The following is a 27,313-nucleotide window of genomic DNA, read 5'->3' as shown; positions in this document are numbered from 1 at the left end:
AAATGACTAGCTTTGTCTCCAAAACCRCTAAACAAACTGCGGGTCACTCTTGAGTTGGCAGCGATTCCGTTGGGTTTCAAAACATTTGACAATTCATTGATCTTTTGTTCAAAGATTTTAACAGCATTTTCAAGAATCACTTTCTGGTTTCCCGAAGACTTTGACATTTGTTCCTTCAGTTGTTTGTCATCTTTCTTCAACTGTTCCAATAGTTGTTCTTCCAGTTGGCGAACCAAATGACTAGCTTTGTCTCCAACACCGCTAAACAAACTGCTGATCCCTCTGGCGTTGGCATCGATTCCAATATCTAATTGATGTATAAAATAAAATTCAAAATTAGTAAATATTAATGAAATTTATATGTAATAAAAAAATAAATTATTGTTAAACAAAGCGATACTTACAGTCATTAGCGGCTACCCATCCGCACAAAAATAAAATGATTGCTAATCTCATTGTTAGGATCAGTTAGTTTAAGGCTTATTCTCAATTGAATTGTTAGATTAGTTGAGTTGAGTTGAGTTGTGATTTGAAATGAAAACTGAATGCCGTTTATATACACAACAAAAATCTTTGTTCACATAACTATTGAATTGACTGATTATTTATGTAAAAAAAATCTATTTTGTTGGTTAAAAAAATTAACTAACAATTAATCAATTTTTAATAATTAACAATAATATTACTTTCATAGTATTTTTTTCGGAATATTAATTTTTTTTTAATTTCCAGCATTTATAACATATATCAAAATAATAATTAATTATACATTACATCTGTTTATAATAAGATATTATTAATTTTGAAAAATTTTATTTAATAATAATACAAAATATAATGTTTTCAAAATTTAAATAATTTTTAAAATCAGTTAATATTTCAAAATTATTTTTAATTTAATAAATTTAATTTTTATGTAGYTTTTAAAATTAAATATAATATAATCAAAATTAACTAGCATTTTATAAAAAAATATTTTATATTTATACCGATATTTGACATTTATATAATTTATGTTTCATATTATATATTATAATTTTAGTTTTTATGTTAATTTTAATGTTAATTAATATATTTATTCTTAAAAAAATTGAAAAAATTGATAATTTTTGTGTTTTATTAGAATATATAAAAACTTTTACAAATGTCTGACAATTAATCTTAGATAACAATTACATTACAGAAAAAGTAATTACTTTACTTTAATTAATAATACTTAATAGTTGTATTTTGCATAATGGGGGGTAGGGGGTCAATTCAAGTGTAACATATATATTGTATTTATTAAATTATTTACAATTTTTGTATTACTATTTTATGTTATTATAAAAATTAAAATCTAGCTGATTAATAAATATTAATAATTATAAAAGTACAATCAGTACGCGCATATAGTCCCCCTTAGGGGATCCGGGGTTATATGTGAGTTACACCCCCTACCAAAAGTTTGATTTAATAAATTCACAAATACACCCACTATTGAAATTATTGAAGTTTTTTAATGTATGTAATTATCCCTATATGCCATCTATTGACTGGTTTTACATATTACCCCATCACAATTGTTTCCTTCCCCCACGACTTCACATAAATTTATAGCCATATTAGGGGGTATATGTAAGTTACAGCCCAATACCAAAAGTTAATTTTTATATCTTAAAAACCCGTTAGTAATAGTACTGTAAATAAACTTTAAAATTATTTTATCACAAAATTAATCATTAGATAAGCAAATAAAAACTTTAGATAAAATGATTGGCATTTCTATATAAATAGTGAACAATAATAAATAAATTGTTCAAATATTATACTGTATTACAAAAATAAATTATTAACTTTTATAAACTGTATATTTTATATAAATTAAGATAATATAAAAAACAAAATAAAGCTGATGTCCGACAATGTGATCATAATTATGCAAAAGTTTCGGTAATAACTGACCAATTGATTGGCCAAAACTCGGATACCGATAGTGTCTGCAGTGATAACAGCATTATTGAGGACAACAATGACAACAACAATGACAACAACAATGACAACAACAATGACGATACACTTTCATCGGATGAAACCAAAGAAATGATGAAAACCATTGATAAATGTCATTATAATAATAACTGTTTTAACAATTATAGCATAAAATCAATCAATAATTATAAATATTAAAAACTTATTATTTCAAGTATTCAATAATACAAACATTAAACTTAATAATAATAATAATATTATTATTATTATTTTACTAAAAAAGATATAATATTTGAATATCTATTTAAGTTACTATTCAATATAATTTTTTAAATTTATAAATAATTCAATAAAAATAATTTTTATGTATATTAACTGAGAACTGTTATATAATGACCAGGGTTTTAAAAATGGCAGGCATAAACAATAGATGCCAATTTTGCCAAATGCCTGCCCTTTCTCTGCCATGCCCTGGGCATCTATTTTCAGGTGGTGAGACCTATTATTTTAATTTTATATTATTAATTAATTTATAAAACGTTTTTATAATATATTTGCTTGTATTTTTGTTTTGTATACCTTTAATTAAAAGGTAATATCATTGGAAATAAGTAAATTAATTGTAAATTTAATTTACACGTTAAAACACTAAATAGCATTATTTTTATAAATACAGTTGATTTTAGCAATTTAAATTGGCAATCAAATAAAATAGATGCCCAAATTGCCAGGCATTTATGGCATCTATTTGGGCATTGCCAGGGCAGGCATTTATTTCCTTAAAACCCTGATAATGACACATTAATGCCACTGGTATTGGTAGGCAACGTATGCAGTGCTGAACTGAGACTCAATATACAACAGTTTGTATCAATGATGGACGGTCTGACCTGTAGGTCAAGTGGACAGTCGGACGAACCTCGAGAAAGTGTTGGCGACGATGCAGTTATGCCCAGAAAATGTGTACGGGTTTGCTATAAAAGTCATTGCGCTCGGGTATGCAAATAAACTAACGGCTAAAAACATAATTACAAGTATTATGGTTTTACTTAAATACTGTACTATTTTTAATAATTTTATTAAACTTTTTTTGTTTAAATTCAAATAATTATAAAATTAAATTCATTGTTATCATTTGAATTGAAATTATGCAAAATACAACTATTAAGTAAGCATTTAATTAAAGTAAAGTAATTACTTTTTCTGTAATGTAATTGTTATCTAAGATTAATTGTCAGACATTTGTAAAAGTTTTTATATATTCTAATAAAACACAAAAATTATCAATTTTTTCAATTTTTTAAGAATAAATATATTAATTAACATTAAAATTAACATAAAAACTAAAATTATAATATATAATATGAAACATAAATTATATAAATGTCAAATATCGGTATAAATAAAATTTTTCAAAATTAATAATATCTTATTATAAACAGATGTATAATTAATTATTATTTTGATATATGTTATAAATGCTGGAAATTAAAAAAAAATTAATATTCCGAAAAAAATACTATGAAAGTAATATTATTGTTAATTATTAAAAATTGATTAATTGTTAGTTAATTTTTTTAACCAACAAAATAGATTTTTTTTACATAAATAATCAGTCAATTCAATAGTTATGTGAACAAAGATTTTTGTTGTGTATATAAACGGCATTCAGTTTTCATTTCAAATCACAACTCAATTCAACTSATCTAACAATTTAATTGAGAATAAGCCTTAAACTAAGTGATACTAACAATGAAATTAGCAATCATTTTATTTTTGTGCGGATGGGTAGCCGCTAATGACTGTAAGTATCGCTTTGTTTAACAATAATTTATTTTTTTATTAAATATAAATTTCATTAATATTTACTAATTTTGAATTTTATTTTATACATCAATTAGATATTGGAATCGATGCCAACGCCAGAGGGATCAGTAGTTTGTTTAGCAGTGTTGGAGACAAAGCTAGTCATTTGGTTCGCCAACTGGAAGAACAACTATTGGAACAGTTGAAGAAAGATGACAAACAACTGAAAGAACAAATGTCAAAGTCTTCGGGAAATCAAAAAGTGATTCTCGAAAATGCTATTAAAATCTTTGAACAAAAGATCAATGAATTGTCGAATGTTCTGAAACCCAACGGAATCGCTGCCAACTCAAGAGTGACCCGCAGTTTGTTTAGTGGTTTTGGAGACAAAGCTAGTCATTTGGTTCGCCAACTGGAAGAACAACTATTGGAACAGTTGAAGAAAGATGACAAACAACTGAAAGAACAAATGTCAAAGTCTTCGGGAAATCAAAAAGTGATTCTCGAAAATGCTATTAAAATCTTTGAACAAAAGATCAATGAATTGTCGAATGTTCTGAAACCCAACGGAATCGCTGCCAACTCAAGAGTGACCCGCAGTTTGTTTAGTGGTTTTGGAGACAAAGCTAGTCATTTGGTTCGCCAACTGGAAGAACAACTATTGGAACAGTTGAAGAAAGATGACAAACAACTGAAAGAACAAATGTCAAAGTCTTCGGGAAATCAAAAAGTGATTCTCGAAAATGCTATTAAAATCTTTGAACAAAAGATCAATGAATTGTCGAATGTTCTGAAACCCAACGGAATCGCTGCCAACTCAAGAGTGACCCGCAGTTTGTTTAGTGGTTTTGGAGACAAAGCTAGTCATTTGGTTCGCCAACTGGAAGAACAACTATTGGAACAGTTGAAGAAAGATGACAAACAACTGAAAGAACAAATGTCAAAGTCTTCGGGAAATCAAAAAGTGATTCTCGAAAATGCTATTAAAATCTTTGAACAAAAGATCAATGAATTGTCGAATGTTCTGAAACCCAACGGAATCGCTGCCAACTCAAGAGTGACCCGCAGTTTGTTTAGTGGTTTTGGAGACAAAGCTAGTCATTTGGTTCGCCAACTGGAAGAACAACTATTGGAACAGTTGAAGAAAGATGACAAACAACTGAAAGAACAAATGTCAAAGTCTTCGGGAAATCAAAAAGTGATTCTCGAAAATGCTATTAAAATCTTTGAACAAAAGATCAATGAATTGTCGAATGTTCTGAAACCCAACGGAATCGCTGCCAACTCAAGAGTGACCCGCAGTTTGTTTAGTGGTTTTGGAGACAAAGCTAGTCATTTGGTTCGCCAACTGGAAGAACAACTATTGGAACAGTTGAAGAAAGATGACAAACAACTGAAAGAACAAATGTCAAAGTCTTCGGGAAATCAAAAAGTGATTCTCGAAAATGCTATTAAAATCTTTGAACAAAAGATCAATGAATTGTCRAATGTTTTGAAACCCAACGGAATCGCTGCCAACTCAAGAGTGACCCGCAGTTTGTTCAGCGGTTTTGGAGACAAAGCTAGTCATTTGGTTCGCCAACTGGAAGAACAACTATTGGAACAGTTGAAGAAAGATGACAAACAACTGAAGGAACAAATGTCAAAGTCTTCAGGAAAMCAGAAAGAGATTCTCGAAAATGCTATTAAAATCTTTGAACAAAAGATCAATGAATTGTCGAATGTTCTGAAACCTAACGGAATCGATGCCAACGCCAGTCATTAAATGATCTGAAGTCAAGGCATAAGTTATTGATATTAATACACATATAATAATAATATCCTTTATATCCATTCAAAATGTTTTCTCTTTTAAATCTTTTCAAAAAAGGTTTTCCTTTTTATAAAATGTTTAATTTTAAATATAAATTTTAGTTTATATTTTTTATCTTCAAAATTAATAAAATGCATAATTAAAGAATAAAAATTTGTTTATTTGTTTTTGGATATAAATATAATGTATATTATATTTTTAAAAATTATATAAATTATTATAATAATTGTTTTGTTAAATTGATTGATCATATCATACAAAATTTAGTTGATTGTTAAAAAATATCAATGTTTATATCAATGAAGTTAAATTAAATTCATAACACTTTACTTAAGTTAWGGTCAATGAAATATTGTTGTTTTATAAAGTATRAGCCCAGAGTCTAGATTTAATATTATATAATAAATAAAAATAGTAATTATTAAATTTGTACTACTATTTTATTRTACTACAAGTTTTGTAGAATTTTAATATATAGTATTAAATTTATATAATACAGAATATAAATKAATTTAATAAATAATTATTTGTTTAGCCAAAATTAAAGTATATTATATATTAGAGATAATATATTTAATAACTTCTAACCTTTATTAATTAAATTAGATTCATCATTAACATTATAATTAAAAATAATTAAAATAGTAATAAAATTTATAAAACTAATTTATTATTATTTATTATAACTTATACAGTATATCAACTGACGCAGTGTTAATTGATAAGTAATTGATATTTAATTATTGTTTTTAATTTTAAAAGCTATTTTATATTTATTGGGTTCAAAAGCCATGGGATCGTTAGGACTTGGATCTAGGTTTTTGTAATCACTTAACACTATATCATAGTTTTCGGTTAATTGCAAAAATCTGACCAAAACAAAGAACAGGTCAGCGATGGCTAACTTCTCGCCCAAACATACACGACGTCCCGACACCGAAAGGTATGTAAGCTCTGGGTCGGGTAGTAATATAACTGCCATCACTGTTRAGAAATCGCTCMGGTAGGAATCGATCGGCATTTTCCCAATATTTTTCACTATTCATTATTTCCCATTGACTGACAAACAAACCCATACTTTTTGGTAAATCATATTTACCTATAAATAAATTACAAATATATAAAAATACATTGAAATGACATAACAATAACATTAATATCATAAATAATTACAATTAAAACTAACCAAATTTTGTGGGAACTACTGTTGCGTGAAAAAGGCCGTTTGGCACTGAGTTTCTGTAGCGTAATGTCTCCGATATGAAAGCCATTGTATAATGACAGCGTTGTTTGTCTTCATATGTGGCCATACGGTCACCGATTTCGGCACCGATCTCTTGACGCAACTTTTTCTGTACCTCCGAATAGTGSGATAAAAATAATAGTAACCATCTAAAGGTGCTCTGGGAGGTATCAGTGCCGGCCATAAATAGATCCCATACAGCCATTCCTAGATTTTCATCTGTCAAATACGGTGTCGACTCTTTTGCCTCCCGGAGCGACTCGTTTTTGGCAGTTATTAGTGCATCGCAAAAATCACGGCAAATACTAATGTCGTAGCTTTCGTAATGGCTTTTAAATTTGTCTCTTATCATAAACATAGTTTCMTTTTGCAAATTCATAGCATAGTTGACTTTACGACTATCCAAATACCTGATCAACGGTGAGAACTCCCATAACATACCCCTAACACCAATCTCATCGCCTATATCTTTGAGCGCATATTTTAGTTTTAAATATTCTTTATCATCGATATCGTATCCCCGGCCAAAAGCACTGGTAGCCAATATGTTGTTAATCATGTGATAAATGTATGGATAGGGATCAAATGGCTGATCGAKTCCTWCTTTTTTCATTATAATTTTAAACGTTGTGTCAACACAATCGCTGGCCAAATATGCCAACTTATCTGTTTTTGCATAATTCCTATTAATAATAGATAAATTTTTAATCAAAATTTAYTATTATTTTAGTAAAACATACAAAACAGCCGCGTGTGACACACGTCTCAATGCATCCCATCGATGACCATAATTATCAAACACAACATCTGAGACCAGTTTGTTTGAAAGGTTTTGGGCTGTAATATGMAACAATAGTATAACAAAATATTTTWTAATTTTTTTGAATATTTATATTAATTAATATAATGTAATTTTGATSAGTAATTTACCGATAAACGATTGGGGCGATCAATAAACTCGTTTTTACGGAACGTCTCTCTGGCGACGTCTATGTCTGCTATGAATATGAAAGGGTTTGGTCCCAACCAAAAGGTAAACACATCGCCGTATTTTTTACGATATTTTCGCAACTCGTATGCAAAATGATCTTTAGTGCCGCGCAATGCTATCAATTTAGACAATAGTTTATATATAATTTGTGTCAAATTAAAGATTACAGAATTTTTTTAAAAATMAGTTTATTTATTTAAATAAACTTACCAAGTATATTGCCTAAAATAGGTATGGGCAATGGCCCAGGTGGTARTTGAAATACACGTAAATAAAACTTAACAATTTTATACACTATGAAACCCAAAAGTAATGTTATTAATGTTGACTTTATGTTTAGTGTAATAAAAGAGCTAATAATGTTTGTAATAATTGACATATTGTTAATTATTTTAAAAAATTAATCACAAAAACAAAATTATTAATATTAAGGTATAAATGAAATGTTTAATAAAGTATAAGAAAATATTTTAAATAAATATTTTTTTTGTCAACATTTATATACAGTATATTACTCGTTTGGTTATTAAGTTTTTAAACAAATGAGATAAGTTATGACATTGAAGATTAAGTGCATTACGTTTAGGATCGCCAACTATTAAGTTTACAAATGCAGTAATTTTTTTCAATYAARATTTTTATTTTTTAGTATTTATGTTTTTGTTATATTTTATTAATTTAAATAATWATTATTTTATTTGCATTTTATTTTAAATAATTAAAYAATGTAAACAATATTTTATTTAGTTTAATTTTAATAATGTTAGTATACAGATAATCTTCAATTCAAAATAATCAACAATAACATAAATTTAGTATTATTATTAAGTAAATAAACTTCAATTATAAATTAATATTGTATAGATATAACTTTATATATACAGTATATAGTTTTTACATATAAATAAAATATTTTTCAATCATTGAAATATAATTTTATTTTATTTTATTATTAGTATTATATTTATAAATTTCTATAAACAATTTCTATAARCATTCAAAATTTACAAATATGATAAAATTATATAAATAGACAATAAAGCAATATAATAAAATAATACATAATTTATTTTATTATCAWTAATAAATAAAAAGCTATATTGTTTATTCAAACATTGCATAATATCATWAAAATAAATCAGAAATATTGTAAATATTGTTTTCCTTATAATAATAGTGTTTTAACTTAATAATAAAATTAAAWTCAATAAACTTGAATTTCTAATMAATGGGATAAWCTGTTTAAATCTAATAATGTGTGTGTGTGTGTGTGTGTGTGTGTGTGTGTGTGTGTGTGTGTGTGTGTGTGTGTGTGTGTGTGTGTGTCTGTGTGTGTGTCTGTGTGTGTGTGTGTATAATATGTGTGTGGTATCTTTTATAAATAAATTCAAAGGTTATAAATTTAATAAATAAGTCGTGGTTCACATATTACGTTTGCAATTGATGGGCTACAATTAATTACTGTTTATACAATATATTTATAAACGTTTGCATTTAAATAATATTTTATTTCTTGTGGTGGGGATCTTTTATAAAATAAATTTATGAACAAAGGGGAGGTTATAAATTTAATAAATAAGTAATATTCTTTTAATCTATATAAATTATTAATTGATTTTAATTACTTTTCATTTTTGTTGTGTATTTTATTTATAATATAATATTAATACTGTTTATATATTATTGTAAAATTCTAATGTTATATAATAGTCGAATAGTTAAATAAAAAACAATTGTTATATTAGATATATATTTAATAACAAAAAATATTTATATAATTCTAWTTTCTTTATTTAAATATTRATTAAATAACASATTTTAGTAGTTTTAGMAGTAATTTAATATAATTAATAATTTTACTAAAATGTTTAATTATAAAATTAAACTGACTCTTAAACTAATTTGGWCRTTTATTTCTATGTTTACATTTGATATTATTAAAAATCGATCAAGGACAATATATAGTTTAATTGTAATATAAATGTAATAATTTATATTATAAATGTCAAATTTATCACGAKTGACAATTAATAAAAATAACATTAAACGTGATTAACGCATTTTTATTTTTACATTGAAACTAATGTAAGTAAATAAGATTGTTAATATTAATTAATRATAAATTATTAAAATGTAATAATACTAAATTTATATTATTATTTTAWATTAAAAAATAGCTAATATAAAAATATTTTTACTGTATTTTCGCAACTCATATGCAAAATAATCTTTAGTGCCGCGCAATGCTATCAAATAATATAATAGATATTAATATTAATAGAATATATAATTTTTTTTGAAATTTATATTTGATATAAAACATATCATTTATGTAAATAAACTTACCAAGTATATTRTTGCCAAAAAATATGTGTAAAGTTTATGTGCAGTATTAGTATTGTTAACAATGTTGACTTTAAGTTGAGTGTAAATTAAATAAATAAAAATTTTAAAAAATTAAGAAAAATAGTATACTATTTTTTGTACTACTGAATTATAGAAAATATTATTTATAAAACTTTATTTCTCAAATATTAAGAAAATTTTGTTACAATTTACTTACAAATAATTTTTKAWGTAATATATTAATTTTAGTAATAYTAAAAATACAAAAAACATTTAAAATATTKTCATAATTATAAGTTTATTAGCAATAATATTCTACATATTACCCAATTAAAAGTTTTAAAMAATTTATAAATTATCATCTATATTTCTATTTACTATTTGGTATTAATATTTAGAATAATATTAAATAATTTATAATATATATTGAATAAAAAAGTATTTTTTACAATCAAAATTTTAGATAAATTTTGTTTTAAAATATAATTTGTAAAAATTTTAATAATTAAATTTTTAACAAAATTGTTATTTACTTATTTGTTTTAATCTTAAATTCAATTTGATGTTTGTTTGGCATAAAAGCATTGGCATCGTTAGGATTGGGATCCAAGTCTTTGTAATCACTCAATACTATATCATAGTTTTCGGTTAATTGTAAAAATCGGACCAAAACWAGAAASAGATCAGCTATGGCTAACTTCTCGCCCAAACATACACGACGTCCCACACCGAAAGGTATGTACGCTTTGGGTCGGGTAGTCATATGCTGGCCTTCGCTGTCAAGGAAGCGCTCGGGTATGAATTTATCGGCATTTTCCCAATATTTTTCACTATTCATTATTTCCCATTGATTGACAAAAARKGCCGTCTTTTTTGGCAAATTATATTCACCAAACTGTGTATTAACTGCTGTCCCGTGAAACAAACCGTTCGGTACTGAGTTTCGGTAGCGCATTGTCTCCGATATGAATGCCATTGTRTAATGACAGCGATGTTTATCTTCATGTGTGGCCATACGGTCACCGATTTCGTCGCTTATTTCTTGTCGTAGTTTTTGTTGCATTTCTGGATAGTAAGTCATTAATAGGATTATCCATTGAAAAGTGTTTTGCGAGGTATCGGTGCCCGCAATAAATAAGTCCCATATAGACATGGCTAGATTTTCGTCTGTCAAATAAGGTGCCGACTCTTTTGCATCCCTCAGCGCATCATTTTTTGCAGTTATTAGTGCATCACAAAAGTCGCGACAAACGTTTGAATCATAATTATTGTAATGACTCTTAAATTTGTCTTTAATTACATCTATTGTTCCAATTGTTACACTAATCACTTCATTGACTTTCTTTTTGTCCAAAAATCGTATCAATGGTGAGACCTCCCAGAGTGCAAGYCTAATACCCATTTCTTCTCCCAGGTCTTTGAATGCATATTTGAAAAACAAATACTCTTTATCTTCTAAATCATAGCCCCGACTGAAAGCACTGGTAGCCAATATATTACTAAACATATGATAAATGTATGGATAGGGATAAAACGGTTTGTTCARTCCTTCGCGTTTTAYTATAGTTTTTATAGTGTTTTCCACACAATCACTRACCAGATATGCCAGCTTATCCGTTTTTGCATAGCTCCTGTATAATAATAATTCAAAAAATCCAAATATAAATAACTATAGTTTTATTTTTGTTGAAAATGATTACAAAACAGCTGCGTGTGTGACACGTCTCAGTGCTTCCCATCGATGACCATAATTATCAAACGCCACGTCTGAATAWTTTTTGTTTGATATAGATTTTGCTAATAAAACAAATATTTAATGTTTTTTTAATTTCCTTTGAAAATTTAWATAAATAATATATAGGGAACTATACCAAAAAACGACTCGGGGCGATCAATAAACTCATTTTTGCGGAACGTCTCTCTGGCGATGTCCAAGTCTGCTATGAATATGAAAGGGTTGGTTCCCAACCAAAATGTAAACACATCGCCGTATTTTTTACTGTATTTTCGCAACTCATATACAAAATGATCTTTAGTGCCGCGCAATGCTATCAATTTAGACAATAGTTAATATATTTTTTTTAAAAATCTTATTTATGTAAATGCTYACCAAGTAGATTGCCAAAAATAGGTATRGGCAATGGCCCAGGTGGTAATTGAAATACACGTAAATAAAATTTAACAATTTTATAAACTAGAAAACCCAATAATAATGTTATMAATGTTGACTTTATGTCGAGTATAAAATACGAGCTTATAATTTTTGTTATTATTGACATATTGACAATTGTTTTTAATAATAACTTTAAAAAATACTTTAAATTTTCATATATAATTGTTGAATTTATAGAATTAAAAAAATTATATTACACATTTTTCTGACATATATTTACATTTCTATTTACACGGAATTTATACAGTATGTAAAGCATATAAGGATACAAATAAATGTTTGAATCAAATAAAGATAAATTTGAGAAATTTTTAAATATTTTATGTAAATCAAATATAAAAACAAAATACCCAGTATCTTTAATTTAAAAAAGMTAGATTTTWAAAAATTTATCATWAAAAACCTCAACTATTYCATATTATTTTAAACTTTTTATGTAATTAAACATTTGTATCCTTAAATGTTTTACATCCTGTACTATCATAGTTATCATTATAAATAATATGATAACTTATCAATTAATTTATGACATTGAAAATTTAGTGCATTAGGTTTAACTTTATATTAATGTATTGAATAAAAGACCTTCAACTAAATGTTTGCTAAATTACTCTCAAACCAGTTTTTAGATGATTTTAATAAACAGTATTTATAAAAAAATAATTATAAATATTATATAAACTTATATAATATAGTTAATTATAATTAGGCATTATTAACAAAATAAATTTAATTACTTAATTAATTTTATTAATTATTATACTTTATTAAATTAATTTCAAAATAAAGTTAATCAATTGAGTTACGTATAATTTATCAGMTATGAAAATAAATGTTTAATTTTAGTATAATTATTTAAAAACATTAGTATATTAAATTAAAGTTATAATTTTGTTAATGAAACAATAATTTAGGAAAGTTTMTAATAATAATTATTTTATACTAAATAAATTTTTCAAATATTTGGAAATATAGTTATCATTGGTGTTAACTTTAATACTTTGATGCATTTTTTCGTTATGCAAATTGTTATTAATTTTCAATTGCATATCCAAGTGATCCCGTATTGTTGGCCACTTATAGGCAATCGACACAATTTGTTCACACAATTATCGATGTYTTCCAATGTAATAGACTTATGACTTTTATCTCCTATTTTCATTGATCTAAGTATGACATCCTTTTCGTGGTGATACTGATCCAATAAGTCACGCAATTGTTGTATCGATTGTTTGCTAAATCCGGGTATTAATGACTCTTTATGTTCCTCAACCTTAATAAGGTATTCAACATACTCTTCATAAGCGTCATTAAAAGGAGTCAATGCATTGTTTTTGAGAAAAACAGCGAACTGTGCCATACATTCAGTAATTATTTTGATTTCCTTCTTAAGCATGTTTTGTCTGTCCATTAAATCGTTAATCATGTCTTGATGTGCTTTTTTAGCCCTTTCCTCGGTATTAATCATTTCACACTTGGCTTCATCTCTGCGCTTTGACTTTACTTTTTTCGTTTCATACCTAACGTGTAAATGTGTTTTGAAACTATGTTTACAAACTAAACAGTTATCCCGTTGTTTGCGAGTACAGCTGTAAACAATCATAAGTCCGGTTTGTGGGTCCGCATCATAGCAACTATCGGGAWWTAGATTTGCATCTTCGGGTCTAACATATTCATCSGGACCTACAGTACAATTATAATTAATTAAATAAATTTTAGTCTATTTTTAAATAATATAAAATTTGTAAACTAATTTAATTTAATAATATAATAACCATTTCGTTTATATWTATTGAATGATTTACAGTCTAATARTGCTTTAGTACCGACAACCCTTCCGTCATCAAAGTTGAGATAACAAGGATAATGACACGTTTGCCGATAGTGTTTGACTACTTRTCCGTCAATGTTCTCGTAGTCGCAACACTTTATGTCCGAACAAACAGTTTTCGGTTTTTTCAAAGGCGTTGACTTGATTTCAATGACCGGAATGTATAGTTCGCGCTCCAGTTCTCTGATATTGCCATCAAATTGTAATATCTTTTCGGTTCTTAATTCACATTCTTTTATATTTTCGGCGATGTTTTTGCTGATATCGGCCATCGGTTTAGTTAACAATTTAATTGTACGTTTCGACCGATTCAGTGATAGTGTATCCATAACATTGTGTGGCTTCATATGAATAATATAATCCATTAGACGCTTACATTCATTGACAGAACTATTAAATAGTAATTTATTAAATAATTAATTAATATTAATATAATTTAATSAAATAAATTTAATTTTAATMAATCAAAYAAAATTACTTATTCCAACTTTTTTCATAATCATCGGAAACACATTTATTAAATACCATATTATTTGGTTCACTAACGGCTACTAAATAACGGAACGACTCGTTGTCAAAGCAGAAGGTATTGTTTTCGTCAAACTTGATCTCAACATTAGGCGGTCTCTGTTTCACTTGTGTCAGTACCTCCTCCAGGGAAACGGCTGTATCACCCGGTTGGTAGAAAGTGCCCCGGGCATTAGTAAATATAAACAATATATTATTGGCCGCAGATCTATTCAAATTTGACAGCAACTCGAGTATACAATACTTAAATATAACRCCAACTCTGGCCTCATTGGGCTTCAATAGCACACAAATAGCATCAATAGTATTATAATGCGATATAAAATTAAGTATATTTTGCATATTTTGGTTGTCTTTATCCAARCCTTTAGTGTCGACAATACCGGGCGTATCGATAATGTTCAGACGATACTCGTCAATGTCAAACGGGTAGCAYTGCGGRTATTTAGTGGCCGATTCGGTAGTTTTATCGGTATTTTCATAAGCACTGGGCGTACCAAATGTCATARCTTTACGTTTTTTGGTTTTSGGATCCGTTAACGAAAACTTTGTGGGAATCAAACAAAGCGATCGATTGACGGCATCACTCATTCGCTCATATAATAGATAATTGACAAATGCATTGATAAACGTTGATTTGCCGACACCCGTCTCTCCCAACAATAATAGTGTTATTTGTTGCTTATTGTCCTAACAATCAGTATTTAGTWAATGATAATTATAGTAAATTATTATTACAGTTTATACCTATACTTAATTTAAAAACAATTTTTAAAACTAATAAACCTTACCTTAATATCCATAGTTTCAAACAAATGTTTGACATCACTTAATCCTTGTGCCATTTATCCAACTAATTATAKTAATAATACTRTGTATAATCAAATATTAYGTAAATCAMTAAATTATAATCAATTTTCTCAYAYAAAATAATTGCAAAATGATGTACTAATTTATTTAATGATTTGATTTTATGATATCATATATAAAGATTGATTAATTTTATTATACATACAATTAATGTTTRAACATTCAGTGTTGGTGTCGTATAACAAATTATTTTGGCTAAAAATAACAGTTTGTTTTCCTATGTGACTAAAGCCAAAGTATCAGTGATGGTGTTTATAGGTTTGCAAATTGTAATGCATTGACTCAAACTGTATTTATTATAATTATTGTTAATAAGAAACGATATCAAGTTTACAATTGCTTACAATAAAATTATTTACAATATCTTTATAAACGTTATTGGATATATTAGATTGGTTGAAATGAAATTAGCCTAGATAGGTTAAGACAATTTTAATCAAATTTTTTTCTAATATTATTTAAATATAGTATCCGTTAGGCCGTATAACAAGTTTCATACGGTCGATCCACTTCTCATAGACCCCACGCCAGTCGGTTGGTTTTAGGTCTCCCAAAATGACTCAAAAGCGTTGTCAATATCAATTTTGCTATTAAATACCGTTCCTCTTAGGTGTTTCTTGAGATTTTTAAAAAGCCAAAAATTAGCTGGAGACAGATCAGGACTGTAAGGTGGGCGTGTTAAAAGTTGAACACCATTGTCATCGAGATATCGGGTTGTTACCAATGTTTTGTGAGACTTGGCATTATCGTGATACATTATAATGCCAGTTAGTCCAGACTTCGGGCGATCCTCATTGATAGATTCAAAGACTTTAGACAACCATTTTTTCACATACCAGTCGGTGGTAACCTTATATCCATTTCCCAATTTGAAAATTTTCACAATACTAGTCGAACGAAAAAATATGGCGTAGATTATCTTCTTTACATGCACTTCACGTTTGGCCAACTTCGGGATCTCTTCATCTTCTATGACCCATAACTATGCTTTTTTACTGTTTAATTTGTGATAAAAGTACACATATGTTGCGTCACCATTCACTAATCGATAAATAAAGTGATTGCCGCCATTTTAAAAAATCTTCAGATTCTCCCGGCAGATCTTAACACGAGTAGCCATTTGGTCGGCCGACAACAAGTGGTGTACCCATTTGATACAAATATGTCTTGCGTTGCTATAATTGTGCAGAATATGATGTACTCTCTCGTTTAAGATATTCAGTATATAAGCCATCTGTAATAGCGTTATTCGCGGATATTCTTGTAGCAGTTCCCTAATTCTGGCCACATTTTCATCGGTGGTCACTTCCCGTGATTGACCCATCTTCGGGATGTCCTCAATGATGTACGACCAAATTTGAAGTAACGTTATCAATGCGATACTGTAGCTTAAATACCAGTATTTGTTCCCAATGTGCAATATTTCATCTGTTGGCTCCTGTGCCGACAGCGCGAGCCGATAATAATATGCAATTATTTCCCGAATATCGCGAGAACCAAAATTAATTGAAATTTCAGACATTACACACTTTAAGAAGTCACCAAAACTGAACCAAATGAGCAAATGTTGTGAAAAAAATTTTAGTGGCCTAAAAAATTGTGTACTTTTATTTGATAATAAAAGTTTTGTCATTTTTTATAGTTTGGATAGTGATGTGAATTACTTTCCTACTATTCCAATAGTATTTTGAAACTTATAATTGAGTTTTTTTAATAAATCGAAACTTACAAACTTGTTATTATGAATACATAGCTTAAACTTTTAAATTATGATTTTGACTAATGAAAAAAAACATATATAAAGGAATTTTTTACAAAATTAGTAATACATTATTAAAATATTGTACTGTATTATCTAAACTGCATTATTGTTGCTAATGTTAGAAATTTTTAAATGTTTTAAAAAATAAGTTTATTTAAGTTAAATTAATAAAAGTAATAAATTATATTCAATATTAATAATGTGCTTAATTGGAAAAAATAAGTTATAGTATTGATAAATTAACTATATGATAAATTACTGCATTTTTTAAATATTAATGTTTGTATTTTATATTAAGCTTTAAATTTTAACTTTAAACTTTGTATCAAGTTAATTTGATCATTTTTATACAGAATTGATAAATGATAAATATTAAAATTATAAAGTTGTCATTAATAAACAATGATGTAAGTTTTATAAACAAAAAATTAAATGTTTAGATTAAAAATATTTTATAAAACTATTAAGTATCACATATTATTATTTTAAATATTTTAAAATACAGTATATTTATTGTATTATATAAAAACTATCATATTCTAATAAAAAAATTACATCATATTAAAATTACTAAAATATTTGATAAGTTATAATTTAATAATGTAAATGTAAAACACTTGAGATAAAATACTGTTTTATGATATTTTAATGTTATTTTTGCTATAATTTTATTTAATTGCTTATTTAATAATGACAACAATAAATAGTTGTTACTAATAGTTGTTAGTAATAAATAAACATTAGTTATAGTCAACTAACTAAAATGGATAAACAGGTAAACTTTAAAAAATATAATATTATTAATATCTAAAATTAACTTTTATAATATTTAATTTATTTTAGAAAAATAATAATAATTCTAATAAAGAAATAACAATTTTATTATTTGGTGAGTCGGGTGTGGATAAGCCAATGTTCATCAATGGTTTAGTCAATTATCTACTGTTTGACAAATTAAAGTATGCAATGGGACGGCCAGTCTGTTTGATACCGACCACATTAATTGTAACCGATCCGAAAACTAATCAAATTAAAACAATAATGTTTGATAAACTAGACAATTATAATATTAATAAAAAGTTTAATGATCATAACTCACAATATCCACACTGTTATCAATTGGATCTGGGCTATTGTCAGTTAAATATTATTACTACTCCTAGTATTGGTGATGACATTAATGATTTGGATAAAGACAAACAAATTATGCAAAATATTTTCCACTTTATATCCCATTACAAAGTTATTAACGGTATTTGTYTGCTATTGAAAGTCTAATGATGACAGGGTTAACGTTATATTTAAGTATTCAATACTTGAAWTGTTGTCACATTTGGACAAATCTGGTGCTAATAATATAATGTTTGTCTATGATATTACACATCAAAATGATAATAATATAAATAATACAGATCTTAGTGATTGTGATGAAACATTAAAACAAGTGATACAACAATCGAAATACRGATCATTAAATAATATTGAGATCAAGTTTGACGAAAACAATATATTTTATTTTAACAACGAGTCGTTCAATTATCTGGTGGCTGTCATTCAACCTAATAACATGGAATATAGCAAAAGTGAGCATGGTCATTATGATAAATGTTGGTCCAGGTTGGTATTATTTTTTTTATAATTTATTCTGTATTTTAAATACTTTTTTTGATAATGTTAATAATTTTAATTAAATAAATTATTAGACAAATTGATGAATGCAAACGTATGCTAACATATTTAGGACAATTGAAACCACACAATGTTAAAGACACGGTAGGYATCAATGAGGCCAAGCGTATGATAAAATTGTTGGCCAAACCATTTGCCAATATAGCCAATGATATTGCTGATAATGTTAAAAAGTCTGATATAATTAGCAATAATATTAAACAAATTGATGAAAATGTTATTCAACTAAAACGAGAACTATATATACCGGTTACTGTAGTCGAGATAATACCGTTARAMAATCCAATGTTGGTTTGTATGGATGACCAGTGCTGTCAATCTATCAATAGTAACGGAAAACTTGTTAAACATTATGATATTGTATGCGAAAGGAATTGTGACTTAAATTATGACTACAATAGTAATAGTGTGGGATATAAACGATTGCTTAATTGTAATGCATTCAAACAATCAGGTAATCAATTTTTTTTGTTTATATAATTTTATTAATTACACTAATTTTTACATTTTTATACCTTAAGTTAAGATATACTAAATTAGTATAATGTACGCTAGTATAAGATTTATTTTTAAAAATACTCTTAAAAATAACCCGGCATATTCTATTATTAATTTTTATTATCTAAATTTATTTTTAAAAAATCTATTCAAACATTTTTTTGTTAAAGAGTTTAATCTAATATCTTAATCAGGTCTACAATGCGATAATTGTAAAGTGTGTGGACATAACTATAAGAAACATATGTTTGTTAGATATGAAACCAGAAAAATAAAATCAGAGCACAGGGATGAAGACAAGCATTCAATTATCGAGAATATGGAAATGGAAAGGGATTCACAACAATATAAATTGAATGAACAAATGGAYGGACAGCAAAAATGTAAGGATGAAAGTACGGCTATCACTGAATGTATGGCACAGTTCGCTACTTTCATCAAACATAACGCATTGATGCCATTTAACGACGCTTTCAATGATTACATGGATTATCTAATTAGTGTTGAAGAGCACAGGGAGTCACTGTTACCTGAAGATAGTCAACAATCGTTACAACAATTGAAGCACACTATGAAACAATACCAACAAGAAAATTATGTCTTAAATGATTTGATAGGACGGACCCATAATTACAATGATGACATTACTTTGCATGATATTGTTAAGAGTGTTGAACAGATATGTCAATTACCTCTTTATGGTCAAATGATTAGAGAGCACCTGGATATCAATCAATCGATAGTCATAAATGGATATATTAATAGTGAAACAATTGCTGAAAACATTGTTAAAGTAGATTTGAAATCTGTCCGCAACTCATTGAAAACCAATAAGTTTCGCAAACTGTGGTCACAGGTGTTTGGTTTACGACTGCAAACTAAAGACAGTATTATGTATTCAGTTATAAAAAATGTAAAACAAAAATAATAATTTAAATTTATGTTATAATATAACATGTTTATAATATAATAAAAAATAGATTATATTATTTGAAGTATGTTTCTTATAATATAAAATTATATAAAATACATTTTGTAAATAGTTGATAATTTTAATATTTTAATTATAGTTAAAATAATACATTTATAATAAAAAACATTTTTTATACAAATAAACAATCTAAATTTTATAATCAAAATCAGTAATAAAATATAAATTATTACAAAAATTATAGCATAATTAATATAATCAATAGTATTATCGGTGATTGGAGTTTCATTGAATGTTTGAGTGTTACTAATATGAGTAGGTGTGCCCATAAAGTAAGGTTGCCAAATTGCATCACATTTAGACGTAAATAAATCATCAACAATAGTATTTGGATAATACGGATTAATCACTTTAATTTTGGTCACATTAGACTTTATCGGATCAATCATTTTTGGCCAGCTATACAACTGTCCATAAGTGGGATTACTTGTGAATAATAAAATAAATATTAAATGTCAATTAAAACACTAATATAATAGTTAAAACAAAAACAAACAAACAAAATACTTTTACCCATATTTTGCAAAGTTTGTCCACATTGTCATTACATCAGTGCTGAACTTGGTATCCCTTGTTCCCAATAGCACTGGTAGTCCAAAAACATGCTCTAATTCAGCACTATGGTGTGCCATTTGCTGATTAGTATGTTTGGTCAAACCAAGTAAAGGGATTAAAAATGATAATAGTTTAGCCCTATAAGTCCAATGATAAAAATATACGGCACTGTTAGTCGAAACTTTGGCAAACTGTCGACCATAATAATAGGTCGGACAAGTTATTGCCATATCGCCCATCAATTGCCAAAAAGCTTGAATCAATTCATTAGTTTTATTGATGTCGACACCATTGAGATAATGGTTGACTGTCTTGTTGTAGTCAATGGCATGCATTAGAAAATGGGTTTTTAAATATTGGATAAAATCGTTTTTATTTCTTATAAATTTATACATTGGAAAATAYATCAACGATATTAACGGTCCTTCATTTTTATTGACACCAATCAATATATCGATATCTTTATATATATATAAAAAATTTTATAAAATTAAAATACAATTATATAAATATTAATAAATAGTTATTATATTTTTAAATATTTGAAATATAAATGCATAAAATACAACAGAAAAAACTGTTGTTATATAGAAACTATAAAATTTATAGTATAAATAGATAAAGAATTAATAGTTAATATACTGTATATATATAGTATTTATAATAAATAAAAATAATAAGTAGTTATTTAATTAATTGTTGAAAATCAAAATTACTAATAGACAATGTCGTGTTGTTTTTGATTAAATGTGTATTAATTAGATTAAAATGTTAATAAATCAAAATTTATGCTAAATTATTGATAAATACATTATTTTGTTTTAACCTTTATTAAAGTTTCCCGTTTTAAATGCTTGTTGAGCACTGATAGGCAAATAGTGAGTTTGTAGTAATGGAAATGTATATTTCATTTCATAGCTATTTATAGCCAATGCGTCGACTTTTCTTAAACAGTCTAACCATTTGTTGTCTGTGTTATCAACGGAACAGTTAAACGATTTGGCCATTTGTTTGGTATCATTGAATACCAAATTTTTTGATAATAACTCGACACTGTTAGCCTCTAACAAATGTATTGATCCGCTTTGCATTATAGCCCTCCTAAACAAACCTCTTGCTTGCGGTGAAATGATATGAGCCGATATTGATATACTTCCGGCGCTTTCGCCAAATATTGTTATCTGATTGGCGTCACCACCGAAAATATTTATATTATCTCTGACCCATTGGAGTGCCACAAGTTGGTCATATAGTCCTTGATTTCCAGGAACATCATCGGTACCGCCATATAGCCAACCAAACGGACCAACTCTATAGTTAGCTGTCACTAACACAACATCATGTTTGGTCAGTGCATATCCTGTATATATTGGCGGCCAATGTATTGACCCTAACTTAAAAGCRCCGCCATATATCCAAAACATTACTGGTTTTAATGTTGAATTATTTAATGTTTTATCAGTAGATATATTATTACTGATTGGCATATTTGGTGTCCAAATATTAATAGTTAGACAATCTTCACTGGGGTCTGGCGTTAATTTATGAACGAACATGAAATTTTGAAAACATGACTTTCCAAAATCTGTACCATCAATAATATCCTTTAATTGTAAATAGCTTTTTAGTTATAATTTTAAACAATATTAATTTTTAATATCAATGTCATAGTCTTTATATATTGTAATTAATTTATTAAATATAATATTACTTTTTTTGGTTGTTTAAGTGGTACAGTCTTAGCAAATCTCAACTCATTGATTGGTGGCTCAGCGTATGGTATGTTTAAAAACTGGTAGGTTTTGTGACCAAATATATCCAATTGTTTCCCCCGTATTGTACCAGACGTGGTGTTTACATAAACGTCATATGAAAATAAATTAGCAATTTTTGCCAAATTATAAAATAGGTGTAATATTTTCATTTTACTAAACAAAACAAATATGTTTATATTAAATTATATTAATATTTGTTTTACTTAAATGCAACATTAAGTAATATAATAATTTTAATATTTATTTTGATTAAAAAATAATATTAAAAATTACATTTATGTGTTTTAAAATGTTAAACAGATTTTTGTAGTAACTTTACTTTAAACATAATTTTAAATGTAAATACATTTTGCGATGATTTTATTATTTATTTTATGATTTAGCAACTTTTATTACAATAGATTTTTAATTAGTAATTTATGTTAGATTTAAGTTTTAAAATAATTTATTTAATTAGAATAATGTTTAGACCAAACAATGTTTTATAATTAACAAATTTAGAGTAATTATAAGTTTATTAAAACATAAAAATTGATAAAATCTACAATACTTTTTATATAATGTATAAATAATAAATCTTTTTAAAATAAAATTAAATATACTAATTGTATTTATCAACAAACAAAATAGATTAATTGATTTTATAATACACTTAAATTTATTCATTAATAATTATAGATATAATAAGTAAATTAACTAAAATAAAACATCATTTAAGAGTAAAATAAACTGATTATTAGAATTAAAATTAATAAAACAATGTTAAAATATAAATATTATAACAAATATTCCATAACTAAACATTTAGTCTAATTTTWCTATAAAATCTATATTATTTTATAAACTACTTTATAATTAAATATAAAAAAAACTGTATTTATTTTAAATACAATTTTAATTAATTTAATTTGCTTTTTTATTAATTTGATTATTTTTGTTGAATAATTTTTCAATTTTAGCAATTGGCATTTCAAACATGCTATACGTTAAATAGCTAATAAACAAACTGAGCACTGTAAATCCCAAATAGGTGATTACCTAGACATTAAATTATTTTAATAATAATACAAAAAAATTAGTCATTGTTAGTAAGTATTATAATATAAAAATAATAACAAAATTAACAAATGATTACCAGATTAAGTGGATCCAAATATGTTGGCTGTCGTGCACTGAATGTAATCAATAATAATAATGGATAATGAAATAGATAGGTATGAAATGATAGTCGACTCAATGGTACCAATGCTGGCCATGAAAGTACTCGATTGACAATACCTCCCTGTCCTGTGGCACAGGCATACAACATATATGACCAACAGATAGCCCAAACAGTACGATGAGTTGAACCATATAATACACTTAGAAAGTTATTATAACTGTAACCCAAATACCAGAAATATGTTGTGGAAACTATCGCAACATTTATGCCAATACATAATATCCATAATAATATATTTATTTGCTATTTTTATAAAATAGATATCATATATTAATTTTTTAAATAATATATAACAATTTTAATAATAACTTAACCCATTTGATATTAATTTTGCCAAATTTATTATAAATATAAGCCATTAATATGCCGACACAATATGGAGGTAAACGACAATATGTCGAAAAAAATATTTCGTTAAAAATTGGTGCAGTGCTGTAATAAATATAAAAAAAATWATAGCAAATTTATAAATTAATTATTAAAAATATTTAATATTAAATTATATTGTAATATACTTCATATATTTGAAATCAGTTGGCGGATATCCATAAAAAATAATTTTGATAGCAATAGCTGTCCATGCTACTAAAATAAGACCAATATTTATAGCTATACCTAAATATTGTTTTCTGTAAATATTTTATAAAATTTTCAAAAAATATATAATTAAAAAATTTCTTWTACAAATTTTTTTACTTATACCTAATATCATTGAATGCCAATAATATTATGAAAATGTTTGACACTATAAACATTTGCATATCTACTGCCAAATACCACGTATGACTTATACACTAAAATATAGTATTAAATTAATTATGAATTTGCAAATCAAATAGCTTATAAATAAAATAAATTCAATAACATTGTTATAAATGTTTTAAAGTTTATAAAAATAACTATTTTTATAATTAAATTATTTTTTACTATAATTGTGCTGTTTTAAATTTTAAAAAATCCCTTAGATATATGAAAAAAATTACTGAATAAATATCTGTTTGTCCACTTTGAATAATATTATTTAAATAAATTAAATTAGTCCACCAACTGGTTGATTGTGACTGATATAAGTATTGAAACCAAAGCGGACCCGAAGCCATAACTTCCAATAATTTGGAAAATCCAATCATTGCCAGCAATGATGGCGTAAGTCTAATATAGCGATGAATTATTTTTCTAAAGATATTTCCGACATATTTACTAATTGTTGTTTGTTTTGTATCATTGATAACACTGTATGCGCACAGAAATCCTGATAATAATAAAAATATATCGACCCATAGCTCGACATTTGTTACAAATTGCATCATAAAAGACGACTGCAATCTAAAGACCTCATTTACATTCATTACTAGTAATATATATATATAAAAAAATATAAAAGATATTATTTTGTGAAATTTATTTTATAATTAAAATTGTATTACCAAATGAGTGCGATGTATCAATAATATGACTAAATATTATAATTAATAAACAAATAACACGTAAACCATTAAAACAAGTGATTGTATTTATCGGCTGTTTTCCTACTGTTAGTAATTGTCGTGTATTTGTGTACAATGAAAATGCAACCAATAATTGAATCCATTTGTTTGATGAAACTAATGCTAACAATTTATTTTTTTTTTTAAATTAATAAATAAATTATTTATAAAAAATTATCAAAATTTTACATCCAAATTGCCAATCGATAATTGTACCCAACATTATTAAAATACCAATTGAAACAAAACAATAACTAATGAGAAATATTTAATGTTAAATAAAAACAAAAAATCAAACATTTAAAAAAACAAAATATTTAGATATAAATTATTTTTTTAATAATTTAAGTTATTTATATGTTATTAAAGGTAATTGTAACATTTTTATTAAGTTAACTTTTATTAGTTTAAAATAAATAAAATTTTCTTACATTATAAGTATGTGATGCCATTTTAATGTGTTATTTTTAGCAACACTACAATTTGCAATTGATAAAGATATATCAAAATTATTAGAAACTAAAATTAAAAGAAATAATTAATTAATTAAAGTTAAAGTATTTATTTTTAAAAAGTTTAATTAATTACATGATTGAAGAACTGTATTCAAGTCGTGTGCATTGCATGACTGAGGAAAACAAATACCAATAGTTGTGGGAATCATATGTTTATATTCATATAATATCTGAATAGAAATGTTTAAAATTATTGATAAATTAATAATAAAATAGTAATGAAATGCAAATAATATTTGTTTAATAATAAATAATTTTATTATAAACTTTATTAAAATAAATGTAAAATATTTATATTATAAGTACCGTATTTTTTAATATTAATTTTTCAAAGAAATAATTAATATCGATATTGAGTGTACAATATTGTGCATTCAATTTGTGTAATTGTTTGTCAATCATTAAGTCTGATTTATGGTCAATGCATTCACTATAATGGCCAACATATTGGAAATTTCCTTTATTAATACCGGTGCCGATGACAGCACTTGAATCAATCACTAATTATAAGATAATAAATTAAAAATACATTTTTAAATACTTGTTTTATAATATTTTTATTAATATAATTAAATACATTGAAATGTWGTTCTGTCGTCGGGATGTTTGACCAAATAGTCCATCACTTGTTTGCATTCATGGCTTACATTGGATTTACTAAAATGTGAATACAATTGTTTGACAAAATAGTGATTTTCATATATAAGATTTGATTCAATAGATTTTGTTGTTTTAAACAAACATATAAACAACATTAGCATAAAATAAATGTATAAATTTAATTTAATTSTTAACATTTTTAATTACAGTTAAATTATATAAACTTATAAAAACTAATTTATATTTTATTCTTGTCTTATAATGCAAATATATTGTTAATAACTGTATGAAATACAAACAAACTATGATATATGAAAACTATTTGTAGTATAATTTTTATAGAAAATTTAAAAGCTAACAAATATTTTAGTTGAAATTTACTACAATGATTGTGAATTTTTTTCAAATAATCATAAATCCGCATTAATTACTTTTATAGTTAAAGTGATATATTATAAAATTTTTTTATTATAAATGTGCTTACAAATTACATATCTTTTATAGACATTGTTTAAATGTTTTTAAAGTAAAAAATTAAGAAAGTTTTTAAAAATATGCAATAATTTTTTTATATTTACACTGACAAAAAATTATAAATCACTAATATAATAAAATAATAAATTTATTATTTCTATAATAGCATATAT

General features: G+C 25.8%; 8 protein-coding genes across 8 annotated transcripts; 2 read left to right on the top strand and 6 right to left on the bottom strand.

Moving 5' to 3' along the window:
* The first annotated feature begins 4,012 nt into the window (after positions 1 to 4,012).
* On the top strand, positions 4,013 to 5,542 carry LOC128963299 (uncharacterized). The gene has a single exon (XM_054309804.1). The coding sequence runs from the start codon at positions 4,013 to 4,015 to the stop codon at positions 5,540 to 5,542; it is 1,530 nt and encodes a 509-aa protein (XP_054165779.1).
* Positions 5,543 to 6,301: 759 nt separating this feature from the next.
* On the bottom strand, positions 6,302 to 8,291 carry LOC128963121 (cytochrome P450 1A1-like). The gene is given in 6 exon segments (XM_054309598.1): positions 6,302 to 6,521; positions 6,523 to 6,689; positions 6,777 to 7,516; positions 7,574 to 7,670; positions 7,764 to 7,939; positions 8,035 to 8,291. Coding segments are annotated over 3 exon segments (1,032 nt in total). The 5' UTR covers positions 7,447 to 7,516; positions 7,574 to 7,670; positions 7,764 to 7,939; positions 8,035 to 8,291; the 3' UTR covers positions 6,302 to 6,326.
* On the bottom strand, positions 7,496 to 12,483 carry LOC128963298 (cytochrome P450 1A1-like). The gene is made up of 8 exons (XM_054309802.1): positions 12,281 to 12,483; positions 12,042 to 12,218; positions 11,871 to 11,967; positions 10,704 to 11,801; positions 8,035 to 8,177; positions 7,802 to 7,939; positions 7,579 to 7,670; positions 7,496 to 7,516 (listed from the first exon to the last, which is right to left on the bottom strand). The coding sequence occupies exons 1-8, from the start codon at positions 12,447 to 12,449 to the stop codon at positions 7,496 to 7,498; spliced, it is 1,935 nt and encodes a 644-aa protein (XP_054165777.1). The 5' UTR covers positions 12,450 to 12,483.
* Positions 12,484 to 13,382: 899 nt separating this feature from the next.
* LOC128963297 (uncharacterized) lies at positions 13,383 to 15,827 on the bottom strand. The gene is made up of 5 exons (XM_054309801.1): positions 15,718 to 15,827; positions 15,494 to 15,555; positions 14,653 to 15,392; positions 14,119 to 14,564; positions 13,383 to 14,026 (listed from the first exon to the last, which is right to left on the bottom strand). The coding sequence occupies exons 2-5, from the start codon at positions 15,545 to 15,547 to the stop codon at positions 13,383 to 13,385; spliced, it is 1,884 nt and encodes a 627-aa protein (XP_054165776.1). The 5' UTR covers positions 15,548 to 15,555; positions 15,718 to 15,827.
* Positions 15,828 to 16,113: 286 nt separating this feature from the next.
* Positions 16,114 to 16,896, bottom strand: LOC128963296 (histone-lysine N-methyltransferase SETMAR-like). Its single transcript, XM_054309800.1, has 2 exons — positions 16,681 to 16,896; positions 16,114 to 16,554 (listed from the first exon to the last, which is right to left on the bottom strand). Exons 1-2 carry the CDS (start codon positions 16,894 to 16,896, stop codon positions 16,114 to 16,116), a joined length of 657 nt encoding a protein of 218 aa, XP_054165775.1.
* A 1,399-nt stretch (positions 16,897 to 18,295) lies between these two features.
* On the top strand, positions 18,296 to 20,945 carry LOC128963294 (uncharacterized). Its single transcript, XM_054309798.1, has 6 exons — positions 18,296 to 18,316; positions 18,608 to 18,951; positions 19,038 to 19,477; positions 19,716 to 20,415; positions 20,718 to 20,784; positions 20,883 to 20,945. Exons 1-6 carry the CDS (start codon positions 18,296 to 18,298, stop codon positions 20,943 to 20,945), a joined length of 1,635 nt encoding a protein of 544 aa, XP_054165773.1.
* Positions 20,946 to 21,021: 76 nt separating this feature from the next.
* Positions 21,022 to 22,988, bottom strand: LOC128963293 (acetylcholinesterase-like). The gene is made up of 4 exons (XM_054309797.1): positions 22,779 to 22,988; positions 21,894 to 22,671; positions 21,461 to 21,527; positions 21,022 to 21,205 (listed from the first exon to the last, which is right to left on the bottom strand). Exons 2-4 carry the CDS (start codon positions 22,621 to 22,623, stop codon positions 21,022 to 21,024), a joined length of 981 nt encoding a protein of 326 aa, XP_054165772.1. The 5' UTR covers positions 22,624 to 22,671; positions 22,779 to 22,988.
* A 974-nt stretch (positions 22,989 to 23,962) lies between these two features.
* On the bottom strand, positions 23,963 to 26,025 carry LOC128963292 (nose resistant to fluoxetine protein 6-like). The gene is made up of 8 exons (XM_054309796.1): positions 25,983 to 26,025; positions 25,741 to 25,805; positions 25,492 to 25,674; positions 25,048 to 25,415; positions 24,767 to 24,858; positions 24,580 to 24,693; positions 24,379 to 24,496; positions 23,963 to 24,307 (listed from the first exon to the last, which is right to left on the bottom strand). The coding sequence occupies exons 2-8, from the start codon at positions 25,772 to 25,774 to the stop codon at positions 23,963 to 23,965; spliced, it is 1,254 nt and encodes a 417-aa protein (XP_054165771.1). The 5' UTR covers positions 25,775 to 25,805; positions 25,983 to 26,025.
* Between the last annotated feature and the right edge of the window lie 1,288 nt (positions 26,026 to 27,313).

The sequence above is a fragment of the Oppia nitens genome, unplaced genomic scaffold (genome assembly GCF_028296485.1).
Source record: "Oppia nitens isolate AA-2021 unplaced genomic scaffold, nextdenovo-longstitch-racon4-pilon3 scaffold7_pilon_pilon_pilon, whole genome shotgun sequence".
Taxonomy (NCBI): Eukaryota; Metazoa; Arthropoda; class Arachnida; order Sarcoptiformes; family Oppiidae; genus Oppia; species Oppia nitens.
This window is presented reverse-complemented; position numbering and strand designations above follow the sequence as displayed.

Excerpts from the sequence above, each read along its gene's own strand:
- LOC128963296 (XM_054309800.1), bottom strand. The coding sequence starts at position 16,896 with ATGGGTCAATCACGGGAAGTGACCACCGATGAAAATGTGGCCAGAATT. Across the intron at positions 16,555-16,680 it reads CCGACCAAATGGCTACTCGT|TTATGGGTCATAGAAGATGA; the intron begins GTTAAGATCTGC and ends AAAAAAGCATAG.
- LOC128963292 (XM_054309796.1), bottom strand. The coding sequence starts at position 25,774 with ATGTTGGGTACAATTATCGATTGGCAATTTGGAT. Across the intron at positions 24,859-25,047 it reads GACAAACAGATATTTATTCA|TGTATAAGTCATACGTGGTA; the intron begins GTAATTTTTTTC and ends ACTATATTTTAG. Across the intron at positions 24,308-24,378 it reads GCAAAATTAATATCAAATGG|CAAATAAATATATTATTATG; the intron begins GTTAAGTTATTA and ends TTATAAAAATAG.